The sequence below is a fragment of the Prunus avium genome, chromosome 3, assembly GCF_965620075.1.
Source record: "Prunus avium chromosome 3, drPruAviu1.hap1.1, whole genome shotgun sequence".
NCBI lineage: Eukaryota > Viridiplantae > Streptophyta > Magnoliopsida > Rosales > Rosaceae > Prunus > Prunus avium.
This window is the reverse complement of record NC_142286.1, coordinates 30,179,880-30,202,973: the sequence shown is the minus strand read 5'-3', so window position 1 is coordinate 30,202,973 and position 23,094 is coordinate 30,179,880. Positions and strand designations below refer to the sequence as shown.

At 37.4% G+C, this 23,094-nt stretch overlaps 3 protein-coding genes across 6 annotated transcripts; 1 reads left to right on the top strand and 2 right to left on the bottom strand.

The window, feature by feature from the left end:
* Positions 1 to 795: 795 nt before the first annotated feature.
* Positions 796 to 3,177, bottom strand: GPAT1 (glycerol-3-phosphate acyltransferase 1). The gene is made up of 2 exons (XM_021956006.2): positions 2,336 to 3,177; positions 796 to 1,855 (listed from the first exon to the last, which is right to left on the bottom strand). The coding sequence occupies exons 1-2, from the start codon at positions 3,077 to 3,079 to the stop codon at positions 959 to 961; spliced, it is 1,641 nt and encodes a 546-aa protein (XP_021811698.1). The 5' UTR covers positions 3,080 to 3,177; the 3' UTR covers positions 796 to 958.
* A 2,660-nt stretch (positions 3,178 to 5,837) lies between these two features.
* On the top strand, positions 5,838 to 9,095 carry LOC110754884 (Phosphoribosyltransferase family protein). 2 transcript variants are annotated; one of them, XM_021956008.2, is made up of 7 exons: positions 5,838 to 6,062; positions 6,648 to 6,963; positions 7,599 to 7,694; positions 7,841 to 7,909; positions 7,998 to 8,126; positions 8,507 to 8,603; positions 8,691 to 9,095. In XM_021956008.2, the coding sequence occupies exons 1-7, from the start codon at positions 5,941 to 5,943 to the stop codon at positions 8,819 to 8,821; spliced, it is 960 nt and encodes a 319-aa protein (XP_021811700.1). In that variant the 5' UTR covers positions 5,838 to 5,940; the 3' UTR covers positions 8,822 to 9,095. The 2 variants fall into 2 exon arrangements, with proteins under 2 accessions (XP_021811700.1, XP_021811699.1); XM_021956007.2 differs by having other exon boundaries at positions 5,839 to 6,062; positions 8,688 to 9,095.
* Positions 9,096 to 9,641: 546 nt separating this feature from the next.
* Positions 9,642 to 17,418, bottom strand: LOC110754877 (protein MEI2-like 2). 3 transcript variants are annotated; one of them, XM_021955997.2, is made up of 13 exons: positions 16,871 to 17,418; positions 15,704 to 15,757; positions 15,425 to 15,574; positions 14,872 to 15,341; positions 13,701 to 13,859; positions 13,492 to 13,608; positions 13,212 to 13,363; positions 12,259 to 12,350; positions 11,214 to 12,147; positions 11,015 to 11,099; positions 10,859 to 10,927; positions 10,477 to 10,656; positions 9,642 to 10,348 (listed from the first exon to the last, which is right to left on the bottom strand). In XM_021955997.2, the coding sequence occupies exons 2-13, from the start codon at positions 15,744 to 15,746 to the stop codon at positions 10,232 to 10,234; spliced, it is 2,568 nt and encodes an 855-aa protein (XP_021811689.1). In that variant the 5' UTR covers positions 15,747 to 15,757; positions 16,871 to 17,418; the 3' UTR covers positions 9,642 to 10,231. The 3 variants fall into 3 exon arrangements, with proteins under 3 accessions (XP_021811689.1, XP_021811688.1, XP_021811690.1); XM_021955996.2 differs by having other exon boundaries at positions 16,945 to 17,418; XM_021955998.2 differs by having other exon boundaries at positions 15,431 to 15,574; positions 16,945 to 17,417.
* Between the last annotated feature and the right edge of the window lie 5,676 nt (positions 17,419 to 23,094).

Below are 23,094 nucleotides of genomic sequence, written 5' to 3'. Positions count from 1 at the left end.
TGGATTAATTTTAAGTTGAACAACCAAGGAACCTATGGCAGAGCAACACTCTCAAGCTCAACCCAGCCTAGACTTGGACTATTTGTTGCTGGCCCAAACTCAACCCCCAAAATTCCAATTTTCTTCTCTCTCTTTTTCCATGTCTAAATTAACCAGATAGCTCTCAACAAAATGTAGTTCAACTGTTTGTCAACTAAAATATAAATTGAAAATCAATGTAATTGACCAAAAAAAAAAAACGACAAAGAAACGTTTGAGAAGCTTGTAATTAATCATATGTGTCCTATTGTCTTGTGTCGTCGACCAATGTTGGTGCCATCTAGCTTTCTTTGATCTCCATCTCCAAGAGAAATGATTATTATTCTGAGGACCCCCTTCTCAGATTTATGACTTTGCATTTATAGTATCATTCATTGCTATTTGCAAAGCACAGAACATTTCACAAACATCATCACGCTCACACTTCTCAATACATTATGCAAAAAAGAAGGTGAATAATTAAGTACCTCGATCTGTAAAACCGAAATCGAATTGAAACAACTAGCTCTTAGTCATGTGATATTTTTCTTATACTATGTTCTTTTTCGATATTAAGAAGAAGTCTCAAATTCAATCTCCGCTTATGAATTTTTTTAATCCCTCTTTATATCACATCTACAAATACTATTTTGGTCACCATGAAGACATGTTGATTAAATTCACATGTAAGAACAGAACAAGAGATAAAAGAATATGCAATCATTCGACAATGCCAATGGTAAAAAGTGATAACAGAAGAATCTCACTGCTGGTATCTAACAAAAAGTTACCATATATAATAACAAAGCATGTATATGGTTTCCTGGCCACCTTAACAAAAGAAGAAATTAAATATAATCAGTCCATGAATTCTAAGAAGAAGAAGAAGAAAAAAAAAAAAAGATCACTTAGATGGAAATCTCATAACAAAGATGGGAAACTAAGGCTTCTTTCTCTTATTATCTTGAACAATTCCTTCATTCCCAGCTAGCATCAAGTACTTGTCCTTCCTTGTGAGGGTGGTGCACTCAAATCCCAAAGCATCAGCCAGCTTCCTCTGTATATAGTTAGCCACTTCATTGCTGGACTTACCTCCTGCGCAAGTTAGGTCTTTTGGGAGCTTCCCAAGAACCTCAATATAATATCCAGGCCTAGGGTTCATCAAGAAGAAAATTGGGTCCAAGCATTTCAGGCCACTAGCTGTTGTCCCATAAAACATGGTCACATTTGTGTTGATGGCCACAGGAACAATCTCATCAGCCATTTCTGCAAACAGTGAGCTGAACCTCAGCAAATAAGGCTCTCTGCAAGTTGTTCCTTCAGGGCACACCACCAAGTCTCCCTCACTGAGCAGCTTCTGCATGGTTTCCCCATCTTGTTTTCGGTCTCTTGTTAATCTCACTGTCTTAATTGGGGCTATGATCTCAGACATTTTGCTCAGGCTGTATGTGACTGCAGTCAAAGGCTTGCACAGAGATGTGCTGAGGAAAACTGGATCCAAAAGAGTCCTGTGGGTGCAAACATAGAGAACCCCTCTTTTTTCTTGATCTGGTTTTGAAGAAGTTGAATTGTCACACCCTTTTGCAGATAGGTTGAGACCTGTCAAAGTGGCCAAAAAGAGGGCAATTTTGTAGGGGAGGAAGATGCCTACAGAGATTCTGAATATGGCTAGGATTATTCCAAGAGGGAGCCACATGAACATGGCAAGAGTTGCAGATGGTGTAGGCAAGAATGCTAGCCTTCCATCATGAAATATCACTGGCTTTGGGTATTTTTGCCTTGGCATCATTGAATTTGCACCACTCTTGCTGTCTTCCTTGTTCACTACATAGGCTTCCTGTTACAATCCAATACACAGAATTAATTAACTATTTATTTTAAACATGTATATAGCATGTACCTAGCTAATTCCTTTAATTTAATTACATGATGCCAAATTTCTGTCATTAATTTTTTTTCCTTGAAAGGAAAAAAAATTAAAATCCTCTTCTTAATTAAAGGAAGGAAATTCAGACCAGAAAAGAATTAAAGGAAGGGAATTATTGGTGGGTTGTTTTGCTTGCAAATTACATGATGCCAAATACCTGTCATTAATTTATAGCATGAGTATAGCAAAATCTTTTGAAGTACTCTAACCAGAAAGTTGATAAGACCATACCCAATTAGTTATGTGTTAGGTGTAGGATTATGCATCAAGAAAGAAAATGAAGTACAAGCATTTAATGGTCAACGTACAGTACAATTCTTTCAAAATGGAATTATATGATATTTTACATGCAACAATTTTAAGGGAGAGTTTGAAAGTTCTGATGTGTACCTTGCAAAGGGAGATAAAGAGATGATCATGGAGGCTTGAAGTTCCAAGTCCAATATCTGGTTTTTTGTCTCCAAAGTGTTCTTTTAGAGCTCTGTGCTTCACAAGAAAACCAGACTTGGATAAGAAGCCAGTGAAATAATGCCCAACAGTTTGCAGCTCAGTGCCTATAACATCATCAACCTCCAAATACTCCTTGAGAAATCCTTCAACCATGACTCTAGGGACACTTGTAAACACAAACTTGGACCCTGTTGAAGCAAGAACCTCATAGGCCTGAAGGTTGAGGTTGTCAAGATAAAACTTGGGCAAAACAGCCCTGCCAACACTCTCCATGTCCTTTCTCCTAAGCCCACAAAAGGTGATGAAAATCATGACCCTTAATTTGAGCTCATAGTCCAGAACCAGCAAAATGGGGCATGAAAGAAGCAAGAGGAAGGCTCTGACAATGCTGCCACCTTCAAAGGCAACCAACATGAAGTAAGGGAAGACAGATTGGGATTTCAAAAGGGCTCCAAAAATGTCACATGCAATTGTGGCACAATCTCTACCCTCCAAAACACACTTGGTTACACTGGGAAATGAAAAGGGTTGTTGTTGTTGTTGGGATGGCTTGGTGGGAGAAGAAGAGTTGCCTAAAAGGAAGCCATAGTTTCTAACTTTCCTTGCAGCTCTGTGACATGAATTTGCTAGCAGCTGGTACCAGACTAAATCCATGAGCTTGATAAGTACCATTGGGAGGACCATAGTTCAAAGATGTTATGAGTTATGACAAAGGAAAAGAGAGGAAGCAGAGGAAGGCAGAGACAGACAGAGGAGGGTTTAAATGGAAGGGTTTGTGAAGAAGAGGAAGGGGCTGCAGTGTGTATTTATAGGACACAATTAAAGAGTGAGAGGGAAGGTTGACCAGAAGCATTTGGTTAGCCACACCGTTGGCATTAATTCAAACCTGTACTTTTTTTTTCTTCTTTTTTTATGTTTTGATTTTGATTTTTGATTTATTTTTTGTTATGAATCATCTTTAAAAGTGCCTTTAACTTATGCAAATGCCCTCAACACCAGGCAACCCCTTTTTCCTTCCTTGGCTAGCAACAAAAACCCAGTAGGTTGGTTTGTTGGTGACCGCCTTACCATAATTTGCTATTTCTCTCTCTCTCTCTCTCTCTCACACACACACACACAATGGCATTGGAAGGTGTGCACATGCATAAGGATGCAACTGATCATCCACAGCATGGGGACAAAAGAAGGAGAAATGGATTTCATTCAAATATATTTTAATCCAGGAGGACCAATCCATGAGTTAGATCACCCATACACCATCTGATTTATTGACTTTTTCCACCATTCAAATGCTTGCAGATAGTTTTGACTTTCTTTAGTAATAACTTATAAGTAACAACAATTTCTCCTTTTTGGTTTTCCCAAACAGGCCAACAGTCCCATGCATTCAAACTTAAATGTATCGATGGAGTAATAAATTGTAATTATAATTCAATTTTCCATCTATTAAAAATTTATGATGAGTCTGTCTGTTCATAGTTTACAGATTCTTGTCTGCATAAATCAACACAGCCTTGTCTGTGTGAAGCAACCAAAGGGTTGTTGAACAACAAGAAAAATGTATTTCTGTGAAATATTAGTCAGAGATTCAGCATGCATGATTCTGTTGCAAAATCTATGAAAATCCATTGGGTTTTTTTTTTTTCAGGTTCGGTTTTTTTAGTTATTTTTGGTACGGCAGTTAAGATCATGCAATTCTGGTTAGCAGGTTGGTGAACTCTTAATCATTTGATATGGATGTTTGGTTACCATGCATATCGTTTGCATGAAACCCTAGAAGATTCACAAATCTAAACGTGAGTTTTTATTCTTTTCTTCTTCTTTCTTTTTTTTTTCTCATTTTTGTTTATGTTTTCCTGACTGATGAAATAGAATTCATGCAGTATGGATGCTTGAAAGCTAGCTGGCACACGATAGTGACGACAAGCTTTTCATGGAATGAGATTTCTGTTCCTATTAAGAATTGGTCCAAAGCAAGGACAGGTGACCCACCTAAAGTTAGCTTATTGGGAACATTATTTTGACAGCTAGGGTTGTAGTATGAAATAATTGGTTCCTTGTTTCGGTGAATAGATGAATTCATGGCCAAACGACCCCAAAAAACAAAAAACAAAAATTCAAGGAGTGATGAAATTTCTCAATCTGTAATGAAACAAAATTTGAATTAAAAGTAAAACAAGTTTAGAAATAAGTGACCAAATTTGATGAATTAAGTTTTAACAATTGAATTCAATGAAGATCTCCATATATTTGAGAGAACTTCTTCCATACGATTGTCATAATGCATAGTGCGACAGACACGTCTGTGGAAATCTGTGGGTGGTGACCGCATTCGCGGCATACAATTTTTCCAACTCCAGGAGCTGTTATCGCCGCACAACGCTGGTATATGGCAAGTGCCAACCCTTCCATGCTTGGGTGTCACCCAAATGATCATCACAGTGACATCACATAGGAATGGGATCCACCGTAAAAGATGGTGCACTTTATTCTAAAGGCATCAACAGGTGAGAGGATATGAACCAAAGTTTGACTATGCTGCTCCAAGCACCTTCAGTTTTCTCACTGAATAAATGAAGGGCATGGATGTGGTTAGGAATCAATTCTCTCTACACGCGTATATAAAATACTCTGCACCTGCATCTGAGTGTTGTGCGTAAATGTAGCTCAACGTACAGAAATGATCTCACACGTGCCAGCACAGTACGATTGGATAGTCAACCCTCTTAATTACCATCTACTCTCTGTCGATATTGGGAATTTGAGTCTCGAGCATCTGGCACATCCATGACAAGAATTCACCAACTGCCCACATGAAATATATAATATTGGAAAGAGGATGCCAATGTCCTATCCCATGTTTGGCTTTGACATGTACTTTCTCTTTTTTTTCAATACAAACAATACCAGGGAAGGGGATATCAAACTAAGACTTCGGATGACGGAGTAAATGCTCTTAAACACTTGATCTACAAGTCTATTACCTTTCTCTATTTTTATAGATATTCTAATGTATGGCATGTCAACTACTATTTAAAATTTAATCTGCAAAGGACCCATTAGTACAGTGTTTTGGAGCATTTGCTATTGTAGGAAAGGTCCTGTGTTTGAATCCTAGCATCTCTGTAGTGTGTGTGTAAGTTTAGTATATTATTGCTCCTCTCAATATGAAAGGTCCTAAAAAAGAATCAAAAAATTGCTATTGACAAATTAATCCATTCTGATCAAAATTAAAATATTAAAACATAACTGAGCGTGGAGTTTTCTGGATGTGGAACACGACGTATTTGGTTTAGATCAAAACTAGATAACACAATTTCGTATAAGAAAAATAGTCAATTAAGCCCTAAAACCCTCCAGACCATTGTAATGACATGTTTGGATTTAACTTGTAATGACATGTTTGGCTACTCTTACTAGCTGACTCTTTTTATAGTTTGGCAGCCAAACATGTCATTACAAGTTATAACTCTCACTCTCTCTCCCTAAAACCCTCTCTTGTCTGTCTGTGTGTGCTTGTGGGCTCTGTGCCTCTTAGAAGATAGATGGCCATGGAAAACTCACAGAAGAAGCAAGTGTTCCTATTCTACTGCGCTGAATGCGAAGACCTAGCTCGACAGGTCGCTTCTCAGTCTGACCACATAACCCTCCAGACCATCAAATGGAGGTTCTCTCTCTCTCTCTCTCTCTCCTCAAACTTGTTTTGTCATGCTCTGTGCTCCTTTATTTGTTCCGCTTGATAGTCTGCTTTCCTACCCATTTTATTAATTCTGCTTTTTTTTGTTTCCTAGTCATGAATTTGAGATGGGTTCTTCTTTTTCAGCTCACTTTTTCAAAAGAAAAAATGGGCACTTTTCTTTTCATCTGTTATTTCTGAAGGTTGTGATACGATGAATATTAACAGAATACAAAACCAAAAGAGCGAAACTTGCGATCTTCTGTAAAGCTGTGCATACAAGAGTTTGGAAAAGTGGAGAACTTGAATGCTGAATTAATAGATTAGTCAATGCTAAGTAAAAAAGAAAGAATCTTTCAGACCAAAGAAGTGTAATTGAGAAAGGTTTATATGAGGGATGCCTTTTAGTTATCAAAAATTTGACTATCCCACTGTATTTTACTTATAATTTTTCCAATTGAATCCCTTGTCATAGATGCCTAGATGGGGGCAGTGGTAAAGGAAAGTTGAGACTAGCATATTTAGTACAGGATGTGTAAGATAAGTGGGAGTACTGATTGGATCGTATATATACAGGACTTTTGATGATGGATTTCCAAACATTTTTATAAACAACGCACAAGACCTTCGAGGCCAACATGTTGCCTTTCTTGCATCATTTAGCTCCCAAGGAGTTATCTTTGAACAGCTTTCTGTAATATATGCACTCCCCCGACTGTTTGTTGCATCGTTCACATTAGTATTGCCTTTCTTTCCAACTGGTTCCTTTGAACGAATGGAAGAAGAAGGGGATGTAGCAACTGCATTTACCATGGCAAGAATGTTGTCCAATATTCCCATATCAAAAGGTGGCCCAAACAGTGTACTCATCTATGACATACATGCTTTACAGGTTTGTCTGCATATCCTAGTTTTTTTGTTCTTCTCTTATTCTCATGGACGAGCTTTTTAGTAATTAAACTGGCTAAGATTTTCTGATATAAATTTTTCTATCAAGTAATTTGTACATGATGTTGCTGAAAACTTTGTATTGGAGTTACTCCAGTTACAGTTATTTATTCATACGTTCCATTCCATCTAGTCTCCTTTTCATTAAGGTGTAGTGCAGTAGTGTAATAATAGGATGCAGTCGATCATCCAAACACCTCATGCCCCTGCAGTTCTAATTCTCTGAAATTTGTTTCTTAACTCCACTCTAAGCATCATAAACAAAATTTTCATTTGTAAGTGATGAACAGAAATTCATATAATAACAATTATATACTCCCTAAAAAAAACAATCATATACATCTGCAACCTAATAACTTTTAAAGGTCAACATTTGTCTGCAACTTATTACCACACCCCTATTTCTATGATAATTTGCTCTTTTCTCTTCTTTCTTTAGCTCACCAGTGTTTGGCCTCTGTTTGCAATTCTCATTTTCTCCATTTTTATGATTTCACATGGGTTGGGATTGTATATTGTTGATTGTCATTACCTTATTGACTGAATATTTGTGTTCTGTACTTCCTTTCTTTTTTGCAGGAAAGATTTTATTTTGGGGACCATGTTTTGCCTTTGTTTGAGACTGGAATTCCACTCTTGAAGCAGCGTCTCCACCAGCTTCCCGACTCTGATAAGGTGAGTATGCTGCACTATCTTCCATGTGTCTCATAATGAATCGTTATCATCGTTTTTTCGGTTTTTATGCGTTGTCTGTAAATGCTTGCCAAGTGGCTCTATTCTCTGTATTTATGATTTCCATTCTAATTAAAGTCACCTCTTAGATAGTTGTTGCATTTCCCGATGATGGAGCATGGAAGCGATTCCACAAGCAGTTGGATCACTTTCCAATGGTTGGTTTGAACTTTTGCTTAAAGTGAGAATTATTTCTATTATCATTTTAAATCTCACCTTTATGAATTGGATGTTTTTTAATGGCAGGTGGTGTGTAATAAGGTTCGTGAAGGTGACAAGAGGATAGTTCGGATCAAGGAGGGAAATCCTGCTGGTTATCATGTAGTCATTGTTGATGACTTGGTGCAATCTGGCGGCACCTTGATTGAGTGCCAGGTATATTTCCAATGGGTGACCCCTACTTACCAACACCTTTCTTCCCTACTCTTTATATACTCATGAACCTGTTGGTTCTGAATTTTGACATGTTTAAGTTCTTTCAAGATTGCAAATCTTCATGGTATCACTACAGGTCTTGGCCGTAGTTTGTATTCTGAATATCATAGAACTAGCTTTTTAAAGCTTGGCCTAGATTGTGGACCTCTTGTCCATGCTAGGAAGTTTCGTTGTAACTATTAATGTTTATCAATGAAGCCTTTGTATCTGTAATTTGTATGTGTACATCAGAAACATAAAAGCATTTCAAACATTTATGCCATGCTTTTGGAACTTGAAATATTCCATAATCATTCCCGTTGTGTCTTTTATTCTGGCAGAAAGTTTTGGCTGCTCATGGTGCAGCCAAGGTTAGCGCTTATGTCACCCATGGTGTATTTCCTAAACACTCATGGGAGCGGTTCACTCACAAGGATGGTAAGTACTTGCATGCTATTGTATACATGTCGTCTTTGTAATTGTAATTTCTGTGATCCTTATTGCCAGTTGATTTATTTTCAGAAGGCTCGGAGAAGGCATTCGCCTACTTTTGGATCACGGATTCCTGCCCGCTTACTGTCAAAGCCGTGGGAAATAAAGCTCCCTTTGAGGTGTTAAGTCTTGCAGGTTCCATTGCTGATGCTCTACAGATTTGAACGCATACACCAAAAGAGACAGTTAGACAATTTGCAATACTTATGACATCATTATTCTGCCGGCAAGTTCTGATATAAGTAGGTGATTTCACATTTTATGTTACTTATGAGTCATGACACATGACTGAAATTCGGATTGCTTCTAGAATTCCGCATTTAACGTTAGAACTTGCCCTATTGTAACTCTCAGCTTTATAATGCGTTCACAAACACAATAATGTAGTTGAGTTTGTGCCTCCCATGTGTTATGCATGGCCTGAGCTGCTCATCAACAGCTTTGCTTTGTTCGTAATCTGTTACCTACTTTACAAGCCAGACGCAAGGGAACAACTAAACTTTCTTCACAACCAAACTGAAGATGTTACTCAATCTGGCTGGTCGCAACTTGCTTTAATTGTTGTGCTCCGGTAAGTCGCCTACATGGTTGATTTCTGACTGTCAATACATGTGGAGTCCGCATTCTGTCAACGGTCTGAAAACACCCACATGGCCAACTAATCTTAGCAAAATCATTATACCCTTTCCTGGCTTGCTCTTCTAATATATTTTTTGTTTTTTAAACAATATATTTGGGTTGAACATTGCGTCCAGCATGCCCCGTACTCGTGCCTCGCGTGACACAAACATGCATTGTCCAATTGAAATGAATCGTGCTCAGTGCCATGTTTGTGCCTGTTCAACCTCTTTTACATCTACCTTGACCAACATTCTCTTTGAAAATCCCAGCAGGCATATCCAACAATGAACTTTCAAACAAATGACATTGAGGGATTAAAATTTTGTGTGCGCAACATGAGAGAGAGAGAGAGAGAGAGAGAGAGAGAGAGAAAACATCTGTACATCCATATATTTATTTAATTCAGTACAAAGTTTTTGGGTATATGACAACACCGACCCACTATGAACATGACGATTCTGTTTGTCTCCCTTCTATACAACCTTGCTTCTTTTTTTTTTCTTCCTTAAACAGCCCTGAAGCCCAATTACCCAACAGGGCATTTTAGCCATATGAACACGTAAAATCATATTTGCAAATGGGATTTTAAAGACCCAGGACATTACAAAAACACCAAAAGGAAAAAACCAAAAGGAGAAATTCTGCACAAACCGTTGAGTAATGCATATGGCTGCAGAGAGACTTCACAATTCAGCTATATGCTTCACCTTATTCTAATCCCTTGGTTGAATAACAATTTGCACTCTACAAATTAACAAAATGCTCTCTGCCCGCTTTCCCTTCCATACTTTCTCAGTAAATATCAGAGTTATCCAGTACTCAAAAGCAGACACTAGCCATAATTTAGTTATTATATGCCCCATACCTCGACTTCTCTCTCTACTCTGTACACTTGACTTTGCAGAAGTTAGCAGCCCTGTCCCCCTCAGGCATGTAAGATTACCAATACATTGTTAACTGTTCTCTGGCTTCTCATCCAGATCCCCCTTTGGGCTGTCCAATGAGTCACCCAAGTAAGAGCCATCCGGCTGCCGGATACATATGTTTAAGTTTCTGGAAAGGAAAGTTTCCTGGAGGATCCACAAACATAAACATATGAATATATCAGAAAACAATATAGGGTGATTGTGTTTGAGATCAAATTTTGATAACTGGAGCAGAGAGGGCAACATCGTTATAACAAAACAAGACATATAACCTGATCACTAGTTTCTTGGCCCTCTGAGTGGAACAGAATGGGCCGACAACGCTTGTCCTCATTCATTAGGCTTGAATTCTGAAAATGAGTCACAAGGGCAGCTTTGCCCTGGATTCGTGCATATGCCAATGAAGCAACTTTTTCACTGTTGAACTTCTCCCATTTCTTCCCATTAAATGCCTGCACCAATTTAATGGTTTGAGTACTCCCGTAAACATTAAATGCATTCTCATTAGTTTTCACTCTGACTGATGAATTTGAACATTCTCAAATTGCCAATCAAATATCAAGAAAAAGTTCTTCAGTTCAAGCTAGAGAATAAAGCACCCAAAATACAATTTAACCAACAACAAACAAAGGGATAAAATGGCCCAAAATTAACCTCATAAAAGGCTATAATATGGGAAGGAGACACCATATTGATGAAGGCATAACCCACATTGCACTTATTCTGCAAAGAGAGCAGGGTGCTGATTAGCATTAGATAAACTTGAGGAATTATAGAGAACTCACATCAAATAGTAGTGCAAAGAATCACCTTAAAGTCGATTGGCAGGTAGAGAAAATCATATGTACCACAGTGATTTTCATCAATAGCAGCCAGCAGCATTTTTGAAGTGTACCTAATATGAGAAAGACGAGCAAAATGATAAAGGTATTCAAAATGATAAAGGTATTCAAAATGATAACAGTTGCAAGCATATACTTCCTAGGATGATAACAACTTTTTTTCTTACTTGTTCGGGATGTTTTTTATCATTAAAGTAGTCCTAATATCTTCCCCACTGATAATTTTATCCAAATCAAGTTGATATTGTTTTTTGCTATCTATTTGATTCCCAGTATTCTCAATTCGCCGACTTCTACTACGATCAGCCAACATTTCATTGATGGTTGCTGCTGGTCCAGTATATGAGCCATTCCCAAGGTAGACAGGGCCATGCTTTGGCATTGACATCATTCTGAAACTAGGCGAGCTATTTTCAGTAATGTTTCCTGGAAGACCCACACCAGCACTCAATGTTGCACGACCGCCCATGTTCATCATGTAATTCCCACTGTTGCGACTTAAAGCCATGCCCCCAAACACTGGATTCATGAAGGATGTTTCTGGTGACTCTGGAAAAAAGCCAAAATGTCTATCCAAAGGAACACCAGATGGAGCAGATCCCACATGTTGGCTATGTGAACTCAGGAAAGAACCATGCCGGCTACTCAATGAAAAACCTTGTCCCTGTCCACCGGATGAAAATGGATTTCCCACAGATGAGGTTGGCCAGGCAGAAGAATTATGCTCAGCATAAGGAGTTGGACTTCCCCAGAGAAACTGAGGACCTGACAATGTTCCAATCCCTGCTGAATTTGAATTTGACTCACCAAATGAGATGGGACCTGGACTTGCACTTAATTTCTGCTCAGGATAGGAATGGGAATGCTGATACCCTGCTCCTTGTGTTGATGTAGAGTTGCTATATATTTGATTTACATGGTTTAACCTTCCTTGATCTTTACCAATAGGCGCAATCTTTGGAGAGTTAGACACATGAGCTGGGAGAATTGAAGCTAACCCAGGCAAATGGTTGCTGTCTGGACTGAGGCTTCCCAAACCTGGGGACTTACTGAAAGCTGGCTGGTTATGCTCAATGGGGCTTCCGATGTGTGCCCAGGTACCTATTACGGTAACAAATCAATTGTTTAGCTTCAGCAGGCCATGCATTCCCAATAAGTGCCAATCCAGCACTTGGTGAAAACAAGCACATTGGTCATTGGTGAGAGATCTACCTGGAGGAGAGTTGGTCAATGGTGAACCCACTTGATGTCGGAAACTCCGAGTTTCATCTTGTTCAAGCTCTTGAGTGAGTTGTTGCATCAAGCTAAACCAAAACAAAAAGTGCGATGAATTAATTCCTTGCCCAGCTTAATGATTTAATAAAAAATCAACAGTATTTCTGTAGTAGTGGGATTCAAGAAAGGTTATATAATACAAACAGAGTCAAAAGATATAAAGGATAGTAAGTTTCAAAGGAAGAAGAAGCTTGACAATTCATGAAAATATGTGTTGCAAACTTTCCATAAAATAGGGGGGCAGCATCTAAAAATTCTATACATGGCACAGGATCTGTGTATTGATTTTTTAATAGGTAAGCAAAGGAGGCTCCAAAAGAACATCCTCGGATAAGATTCCAACGGGTCAAAGGAAGCACAGCCCAAATCAAGAGTGTAACCATTAAATTTGAATCAGAGATTTAATCTAAGACTCCACTTCACAGGATGGAAGTTACCTCTTGAAACACATTTATTTTCTGTGGATAATTATTTTTTGAAGTCAACTAAGCAGCCAAGACTGTAAAAAAATATTTTTCAGATTATGCCCAGGAATCTGACAATCTTGACTATATTTCTCATGAACACTTAACGTTGAACTTCAGTAAAATATTTTTATTTGATGCAAACCTAAATTTTTGCTTACAGTAATTGCCAGTGTTTGAAGACATTGCACTGAATGGAGGATTTGGAAATTTGATTTTTGTGTGAGACATTTAAAGGGAAAAAATCAACAAATGAAAGCACCATTAGTCAAATAGGCAACATTAAACTTACAAGATCCAAGGAAACCTTTCACCTCACTATTTGTCACCCTCATGAAATTAATAGATGATGAAATTCAGGGCAATACAAAATGTCTAAACTCATATTGCAAATTGTTGCAGAACCCAAAGTAAATTGATACTTACGTTCTACGTGCGCCACCAGGGCGGCTAGGTTCGAGCTTTATGCGTTTCCCAGCTATGTCACTCCTATTTAATGCCCGTAAAGCTGCCTCTGCAGCTCTAACATCATAAAACTCTATGAATTTATGGTGTCTCTTGTGTGGTGTTTCCCGAATCTGCATTTTGTACTCATGGAATGTTAAAAATCAGACAACCAATCAAGATAATAAAAAGGTGCACAACTGCACATACAAAACAAGAATGCTAACAAAACGACATACAACATTTATGCACTAAAATTTACCTCTTTGACTTCTCCATAAGCCCCAAATATCTGTCTAAGGTCATCATTTGACACTGATGCATCCAAATTGAACACCACAAGAGTTCCTTGGTTGATATCCTTTTCTGACGGGTTATCCTGGATTTCAGCAGAGAACAGGATGCATTATGAAGATGTTGAATGAATAACTAGTACAATACCAAACTATTATGGATAACATCTATTCAAACCTTAGGAATTGAAAAATGAATGTCAAGTTTCCTTCGTCTCAAGGGCTTGTTCTGTAATGCGCGCATTGCAGTGCGAGCAGCTCGGATATCATAGTAAGATATCATCACAAAGCCCCTATGCTTGCATGCAGTGTATAAAGTTCTGATATCCCCATATTGCTAAGGAAAAAAGGGATAGGTCCATAAATCAATAAGAATCAAGAGTATCCAAATGCAGACGAAAAGTTGCACATACACACCAATATATATATATATATAAACTCAAAAAACACTGCCGATACCAATTACAAACTTTCTGTTTGAGAGAGAGAGAGAGAGAGAGAGAGAGAATCATTGCAAGGGCAAAGAAACCAGTGCACCAAATACATTATCTACCAAAAGACAGTGTTGCAAAGAAATTCCCACTGACAAGAACAATGCCAGTGGCTCTTGAGTTATCTGTAATGAACACTGGAAGTACAGTACAACAAATTTATCACCAAAAGTGGTCTCTAACTATAACAGGTAAGTTCTTAGAATACTAACCCTGAAACCTACCTGTGTCATTCAGTGAGTCAGCCAATGCAAGTTGCAACAATAAACAAATTTATAACAACACCAACTCAACAAAGAGAGCATGATTGGAACTCCAAAGGGCAAGGGAAATGAGTTACATAACAAGTTCTGCCAGAACATTTACTTGCATGGATGAAACTACTAAAGGGAAGGCCCTCTCCATGATATCAAAAGCTGATTGCTTGATTTTCTTTGCAATAAGGACCTTCATGAACTTGAATAGTCTTAAGTTTCTAATAAGGGATTTTAAAGGGACAAGAGACAATTCCATTGAATCAGGAAGCTAGAATTCATTTTGTTCCATTTCATAGAAAAGTCTCACCTAGAGTTTTATTATTATTTTTCTTCATTTGTCTGAAAAGCAAGAATCCCTCCTAAATCCTACTACCTAAAAACACCATGAAAATCACCATGGCCTCGGATTTAATAACTCACCAAGTACTCCAAAGCAACCCGCAATTCACCCACCCAAAAGAAAACAAGTGAACATTTTATTTTTGGTCGAATAAAACAAGTGAACATTAAACCAAAACATAACCAGGAGAACAAATAAAATAAGCAAGGCACAGAGGCCAAGTAAAATTGACACTTATAATGAAATAACCATTGGCAATACCTCAAATAGAGTTCTCAATTCAGAGTCCTCCACGTTACTATTGATATTTCTAACGAACAAGGTCCTTGATGGATGCTCTCCATATGGGTGTTCCCCAGCCACAGCTCCCACACCATTTGGAAGAGCATAATGACCAATCCCATTTGGAACAACCCCATCAGATATGCTTAGTTTTGACATGCCAATGCCAAGGCCATCTTGAGATTCAAAATCCAATTCCATTCCGCCTCCACTGCCAAAGAGGTCATATTCTTCCACATCCTCCAGCTGATTAGGCAATCGACTTAGATCAAAATCATCTGTTATGCCTGCTAAGAGATCATCTTCATCATCAGGAAGCATGATCCCAAATGCGTTGGATTCAACCTTTTCAAGCGGATCCTTAATCTCATTTTCTTGCTCAACATTGTTTAAACTAGGCAAGCTATCATCAACAGACTGACCCAAATGCTCCAAGTCAGAGAAGTTCACTGCATATTGAGTAAATCGAGTCTCAACTCTCAACAACCATTCTACATATAGGGAAAAATTTTACATTGAAAAAATAACTCACACATACACTTTTCATGTGGAAGTACGGGCAATGAGCTCGAAAACAAGCTAGTATCACTTGATGCATGATATGCCTCAGGTGGACGAAGAATCCCCCATGCATTACTTTCCAATTTTCTAGGATTATTAACTGATGGAATCTTAAAGGCTCCTACAAAAACAGTTACAAATGACAGATCACGAGAAAGATCATGCATACATAAGGAAATAATATGTATCTATATGCACGTGGCTATGAGCCTGTGCCGAGCTTCCATCAGTTAAAGGAAAGAGAAGGAACCTTCAAAACGACCCAACATAGTATCCTGTAAATGTTTCTCCATTGAATCACTTTCTGCAAACACAAGGGCAGTAAAAATAGGAAGTTCAACTATCAGAAAACTCTCAAATTTATATTTCTGCTAGTTCAGAAAACATGCATATGTAAATACAGATATATCACATGCTGATACAAATGTAATGGATAAACAATACATACAGAAGCCCTTATGGTGCAAAGAAATGAAAAGAAAAGGAATAATTAATTTATATCTTTCATAAATTTTATAACATAATTTATAACTGATTCACAAATACAAGAGCAAAAGACCATGGCTGAGCTCCACAATATTTCCCTATTTGTTGAGTCAGCCAAGGAATCAAGTCAGTATCACTCAGAACGTACATAAATGGGAAAGCATCAATAATTGCTGTCTTCATTTTTCAACCAAGAAAAACCATCAATGATTGGAAAAATGAGCATCAGAATATGTACATATATATGCCGGAAGTATCAAAACCTGCAGAGGTACATTTGATCTTTTAAGTACACACAATTTTATGATTCTTTTTTTTTTCCTAGCAAAAAGCACACACAAATTTAGATGCTTGCATAGAAGAATATAATCAAGGGAGAAAAGTATCCGTTAGCACAATAATAAAATACCCCCCAGAATTACCAATGATGGGACGGACTGTTCTAACTGCAGTTTTGCATACCAATAACAGAAGGACCTACCGAAACCCACACAAGTTTTCTAATTGATAGTGTAAAGCTAAAACCAGGTTGACAGATTGCCCCAAAACCAAGTTTGGGCTGATACAAATCATGCTAAGCCCATATAATAAGTCAAACACAATCGACTTGGAATTGAGATGAAGAAAGCACAACAGAAACAACCCAGTAGCTCAAAACTCCAACTGGGTAACAAGCAAAAAAAGTTCTCAACTCAAATTTAGCATCTAATTCAACAAAAGGACTTAAATGTTGAAATACCCCTGTACACCTACCTACATCAGAACCCAAATTAGCTGCAAATTATTCAACTTTCCCTCAATAGTAAAATTAATCTCACAGAAATAGAAAAACCCACATGCAATATCAACCAATCACATGCAAAAATCCAAAATTTTCAAACAAAAATCATAGGGGAAAAAACTCAACAAAAAAATCTCAAATTTGAATTACCTCAAACAATCCAGAACTGTTGTTGTCGAGAGGGGGAAAAGAGTAGAGAAAATAGAGAAGAGAGACAGAGTTACCTTATAGAGAGAGTACAAACAAAAGCAGCAATTAAAGAGAGTCCATTGAAGATGGATTATGTGGCAGCCTGAGTTCAGAATTGTTTGTCATGATCAAGGAATTGACGAGAAAAAGAAAGAAAGGGTAGAGAGAGCGCATGCGTTTGAGAGTTTCGTAGAAGCAGAGATATTTGTTTCTTCTACTCCTCTACTTCCTTCTCTGTCGCCGAGAAACCAGAGAGAAAATGTATGAAAATTGTAAGAGAAACCCAAAATTGAAAAAATTAAAAGAAAAAAATATGAAAAATGAAAAACACAGTCAAATGATTGGAGGCAGGACCAGTGGCAGCAGGACATGAAAAATATTTTATTATTTCAGACACTCACACACTCACACACAAACCATCGAAAGCAAAACACCAAGCTCTCTCTCTCTCTCTCTTCAACTAGAAATTCGGCTGCATTTGAATTTCATTTGGCGTCCGTTGACACAAAGCATATGAGAAATGACACACCGCAATCCAAACTCTCTAATGAAATTCGGATAATTTCGCGGGTGTCTTTGACCCTTGTGCTTGCTGGAATTACGTAATTGCCATGCTTCCCTCGCTTTTACGGATGCGTGTCCGTGTATGATTGCGTGAGGGGTGCGACGGGACCAATGGGAGGAGGAGTTAGAGGCAGCTTTGCTGCTGATGGTTGCAGGGGATTATTGTAATACTTTATGGTGGTGGGGTTGCTGACGTCTTGTTGCGTCGGCCAGAGTGATGGGTTCCACTACTTTTCTACGGTATGGCCCGAGGAATAACTGGGCCAATTAAAACTTGCCACGTTTCTTTACTCATGGGTCGACTTAGACCGAGGCCCCGAGATGTAGGGCTTTGGCCCAACCTAATGAACTTTGGGCTGGACTTCTTTCTTTCTGTAATGTATTGGGGGCCAGACTTTAAGACTTCAGTAGGCTTATATCATCTTAGAATGTAAACTAAAATTAAATAAATAAAAGTTACGGGTTTTCAAAGGCTATTTCTATTGAGATGGGGCGATAATATACTAAACTCACACATACTATAAGGATGTTAGGACTCGAATCCATGACCTTTGTTCCAAACCAATATACTAACGGGTCCTTTGCATTTTAAGTTATGTTTTGGATAGATTAGTAGGTAAGATTGGATTGGAAAGAATATCCTTCATTAACACTAGTGTTCCGAATTCATGTTGCGGCTTTCAAGTCTTGGGACCAAGGTCAAGGAGAATAAATATGAAAACGACAAAGCTGACCTCATCCCATATGGATGTCATTCTTACTCAATATTCCAAAAATACGATAAAATATAACCTCTTTTTTTTTTCCCATATTTGAGTTGCTCTCAAATTAAACAAATGAGAGAAGTGAAAAATGTAAACTCTTGAAATAATAAATTTAAAAAAATTGTGTTTGGTGAGTGCGTGCATAGAAATTGCTCTAAACCAAATTTTGTGATCACTGATCATGGGTGGGGCCCATATTCCATCATGACATTACTGCATGGCCTGGGTTTTTTATACGTGGATGAAGCATGGTCCATGGAGGGGGAATCGAAATCCTTCTGATTGGTCAATTGAGAAGTGGGCTCGCTATGTTGGACTACAGCAAATCCATCAATTTTGTGGGCTTTTTGGGGATAGAAATACAAGTAGCTTCAAAACAGCTCTCACAAAGGGCCTCAGGGTCAGGGCTGTAGTTTGCAAATTTTGCTTCTATTTTCTGTTTTCTAGATTCAAACGCGTTTGACAAGTACACGCTTTACCTGGAATTTTCTAATGAATGGAATTGATCACATGCAAAATGAGTTATGCAAAGTGCAAATGTAAAAGATACTATATTATCAATTTGAGTTGATTAAGTAATTCCATAAGATCTTCTTATCTTTTTATGTTCATACTTGTTTTGTCATCGACGCCCCTAGAATCGATTTAGCGAAACCTTAACGATAGTTATTTACCCCGTATGCGTGTGATTGATTACTTAAGCCTCAAATTCAACAACCCACCTCAAGATTCAATTTCCGTCCTTTTTGAATTTCTGGCTTCATACATATATAATATATTATTGTCAGCTGTCGGTGTACATTTTATACATCAACAGTTGATAATCACTCAGATGCGCTTCACAATCATATCGAAAGCAAGCCTAATTTGGACACCTAACCCTCCCAACCCCACAAAAATACTGGGAAAGTAGATAGAAAGAACATGGTGTGGCTTTCTTTGCTCAAAAGACAAACATTCTAGAGTGAGCAAGAAAATGGACGTGGAAGCAAAAGGCCAAAGCAAAGCCACATATAGAAAGGAGGGGGGAGGGAGGAGGGAGGAGGGAGGAGCATCAGCATCATGAGCAATGCACCTTCATGAAGATGCAATCATGTATGCAATTTGCAAAACCGACAGTTGTGGGATCCACTTCCACAGGTCCCACCCACAATATGAAAGGTAGGATCCACCTACTTTTCTTCCCCGCCGGTCGCTCACTTTGCTCAAAGAAAAAGTTCACGTGGCCATGTGGGGTGGGCGGGGCAATTGACATGACAGGATATACTTGTGATGGAGGTTAGGGATATCCCTTTTTCCCTCAACACGTTATACAACCGTACAAATACGTAGCACATACTCTACTTGTACAGTTTATATATACGTATTTGGTGCTGCCCATTTGACTTTTCGACTACGGATCCGTGCAACACGCGGGTTTGGCTTGACGTGTCGGATTTCTATCGGGCACGGCCATTGCTTTCCCTGCATTTGCATGGGCTTGGCTTCCTGGCAAAAGTCCACTTCTTCTTATTCTTCTTCTTCCATGAAACGACTCCGAGGGGCGAGGGCTCATAATTTATGTGGTCGCTGTTAGATTGTGTTGTCAGCCACGTCAACATCTTGTATATATATGTATGTACATAAGTGTATTAGTTAAGGTGCGCCATGATACAAACTCCCACATGCATGCTATAATAATGTTTAGCTTTTTTTAAGGATAAGTTCAAAATCTCTCTCTAGAATATTTTGTGTTTGTTCCTTTTTCATGCTCCTTTCCTATGACTGATTGTGTGTTTGTTTTACTTTTGTTTGTGGCCATGGGTCTGATTAAGAATGGTGATCTGAGTTGTGGGGCAAAATCATGTAAAAAAGAATCCGTTGGGATTCAAGAGTTGGATATTTTATATATGATATCTTAATAGAGTCGGGACCTTTCACAATGCTGCTAACTTTACCAAAAATTAAGCCTTTTTAACTCACTTGATTGATGCAACTGATCAAGGTAATTAATTAGAGGTGATTCCAAACTCATTATTATTGTTCAAGACTCTCTTGTTGCCTAAACTTGAGAATTTAATCGTAAAAATTTCAATACTTATGGTCAATTTGGCATTGTTGTGCTGTGAAAATAATCTCTATTAGATTTGTTATGAGAGAAATCAGCTGTAAAATAAAACAGTTTGGCGTTTGGTAAACTTTTTGTTAAAAGTGTTGTTAGTACTAATTCCCGCATAATCAAAAAATAATTTCTACGTAATCATCAAATCCAGCGCATCTTTGAAACTGATTCATGCATAATCAGAAAATGAAAGCACCTCATTATCTGCTTTCTCTTATAGCTTTCTCTCACAACAATTTTTAACGATAAGTGATTTTTTCATAGTTTACCAAATGGGCTGGGCTTCCCAATTTTTTTAAAAAATCACTTATCACCCCAAATAAGCAAATGCCGAACAAGCACTTAAGGTGTCATTTTATAGTGCAAAATTGAATAATGCTTTGTTCCGAGACAGGATGTTGTTAGGGTTTCTTTTTCGTTGATCAAAACGAAATTGTACACTAGTAACTATTATAATGTATGAAAAAGATAATCGAACTCGAGTGCAAATAGGTGAGCACACTACTTTAGTTAACTAACTTAATCCACGTTTGCAAATTTTATATTCAAAGATGATGAAAAGTAGTTTTTATTAGCTAGGGAAGTTGGAAAGATGTAGAAAGAAGGAAAAACTCTAGCTATCCCTAGTACCTAGCTCTCACCTCATGCTCATATTGTATAAGCTAAGAATAAAGCTCTAACTTCCTCCATGCGTGTCGACTGGATAAGCACAAGCATGACCTATTTATATATAAAAGATTTACACAAGAAGGAGCTTATACTTATAAGGTAATAATATAATCAAAGACCAAATTACTAGCTTTTTGCTAGCCTTGGAATAAAAAAAGAATAAACAAAATGATTGAATGAAAACGACACAACTTTTTTTAGTGCCCAAGATTCGGCATTCAACTTCCTTTTTCATGCTTGATTGTGAAAGGAAACGGATTATACTAAATCTAATTGTTTTGAATCCTTTAACTTTTGCAGCAAAATCGTCTCCCCTTCAATCAGTGGCTTGTGGAGTTTTCACGGCAAGCTATTGGAGAAAGGGATATATATTCATATACTTTTAGTACCTATTTTGTCTTCTGATATGAGCCACAAGGAAACATATAATTTATTTGTGATAGAAACTGGCAACCCCTCATTAAAATAAATAAAATTAGAAAGACATGAGAGACAAACAACTTTTTTTATATTATCAAAATGAGAACTTTCATTCGTAAAGAAGCGACGTCAATACAACCAGAGTTCCTGGCTTCTCTACAAAGTGGCATCATTAAAACCTTGCCATAAAAACCCCCAACGGAGAAAATCCGATCGAGAAGAGGGACAAACAACTTTTCTTTTGCTTTTAGGAGGAAGAAAAAAAAACAAGGGTTTTATTCTCAAATAAATAATATTGGTTAATGGATGCCTACATGCCCCACATCGCATGTTGATAAAGAAAGAAATGCTGGCATTGTGTCTCCCAACTTTTGAGGTCTGCCTCCACCCCCACTCCAAAACTTCAAAAGTGATTTGAAGTGATCAAGATGGTTTTGGATCACGCAGTTTTTATTTTTCTGTGGAGACGCTTTTCTTTGAAAATTGAGTTTCAGATCCATTTTTTGTCTTCTGTTCTTCTGTTCTTCTGTTGCCTTTTTGTAACAGGAAGATGTTTGTGTGTATATATATATATGTATATGTATTTCACCCCTTCGATTTCTTGCAATATTTATTCTTCAACTGCTAGATAGTTTTCTTCAATGTTGTACTAAATATCTCAAACGTTTCTTAATATAGTTCTGTTGGTAAAATGTCTTATCGTTGGACGAGAGATATAACACCAAATATTCAAGCTACATTTAAATTTGATCAACTACCATTTCGTTTAGCGGTATCTGTCTTCATTTTGTTGGAAGATGTCTCCTGATCAACTCACTTGAATAATAATAAAGACTATATATATATATATATATATATAGTTACGGGTACGTTCTCAAAATGGTGCAATTCCCATATGTAAATGGTTTATAATAAATAAATTTTTGGCTAATTTTTCTTCCATATTTATTTAGAATATTCCATGATCCAATACCAAAAGTCAATTGAGGTTGGATAAAACGTCCATGTTGGAAGGTGTAACACTTGCTTTCAAGTACCCATAAAACAAAAAATGAAGCACCAAACGGATACATGTATAAGATTTGTTGGTAGTATGGAATTTTCATTTTCTTTAATATATATAGTATGGGAAACATATTGGCTACAACTAGTTATTATATGGTAAAAACAAAATTAAAATAAAATAATGTGCAGAACACATTGGCTAATTATGTCTAGGTTCTTATTTTTTGGGTGGTCCTCTATAAGCCTTATTAAATATAGGAAGTGTGACCATTCAAGTGTTGGCACATGGAAACTAGATTTTGTGTCAAGTAATCACTAATTGATACGGACTATTAAAAATAATTTATCAAATTAGGTGGATTCTTAATGAGAAGTTGAAAACTACCCATCTTTAATGCGTTGTCTTGATAAACATGCGTGATGCATGATTTAATTTCTTATTGGGTATGATTCTTGATTACTATATATATATTATGATTTTTGATTATTTGTCGTATTTGAGTAATATAATACCATAAATTAAACAGATACGAAAATATTCGAATTTGGAATCTCGTCTAATATTGGAAGATAAATACCACTATGAACTAATTGGTAACGACCTCATTTTGGAATTTATTTGAGACGTTATTGATTCTATGTTGATGGGTCTATTGATTTTA

What these genes read in the sequence shown, in the direction of transcription:
- LOC110754884 (XM_021956007.2), top strand. Translation starts at nt 5,941, where the DNA reads ATGGCCATGGAAAACTCACAGAAGAAGCAAGTGTTCCTATTCTACTGC. An exon ending in GCACCTTGATTGAGTGCCAG is followed by an intron (nt 8,127 to 8,506) that starts GTATATTTCCAA and finishes TTATTCTGGCAG; the next exon opens with AAAGTTTTGGCTGCTCATGG. An exon ending in GCGGTTCACTCACAAGGATG is followed by an intron (nt 8,604 to 8,687) that starts GTAAGTACTTGC and finishes ATTTATTTTCAG; the next exon opens with AAGGCTCGGAGAAGGCATTC.
- GPAT1 (XM_021956006.2), bottom strand. Translation starts at nt 3,079, where the DNA reads ATGGTCCTCCCAATGGTACTTATCAAGCTCATGGATTTAGTCTGGTAC. An exon ending in TCTTTATCTCCCTTTGCAAG is followed by an intron (nt 1,856 to 2,335) that starts GTACACATCAGA and finishes GGATTGTAACAG; the next exon opens with GAAGCCTATGTAGTGAACAA.
- LOC110754877 (XM_021955997.2), bottom strand. Translation starts at nt 15,746, where the DNA reads ATGGAGAAACATTTACAGGATACTATGTTGGGTCGTTTTGAAG. An exon ending in AATTGAGAACTCTATTTGAG is followed by an intron (nt 13,860 to 14,871) that starts GTATTGCCAATG and finishes TTTTTTCCTTAG; the next exon opens with CAATATGGGGATATCAGAAC. An exon ending in ATAAAAAACATCCCGAACAA is followed by an intron (nt 11,100 to 11,213) that starts GTAAGAAAAAAA and finishes TTCTCATATTAG; the next exon opens with GTACACTTCAAAAATGCTGC.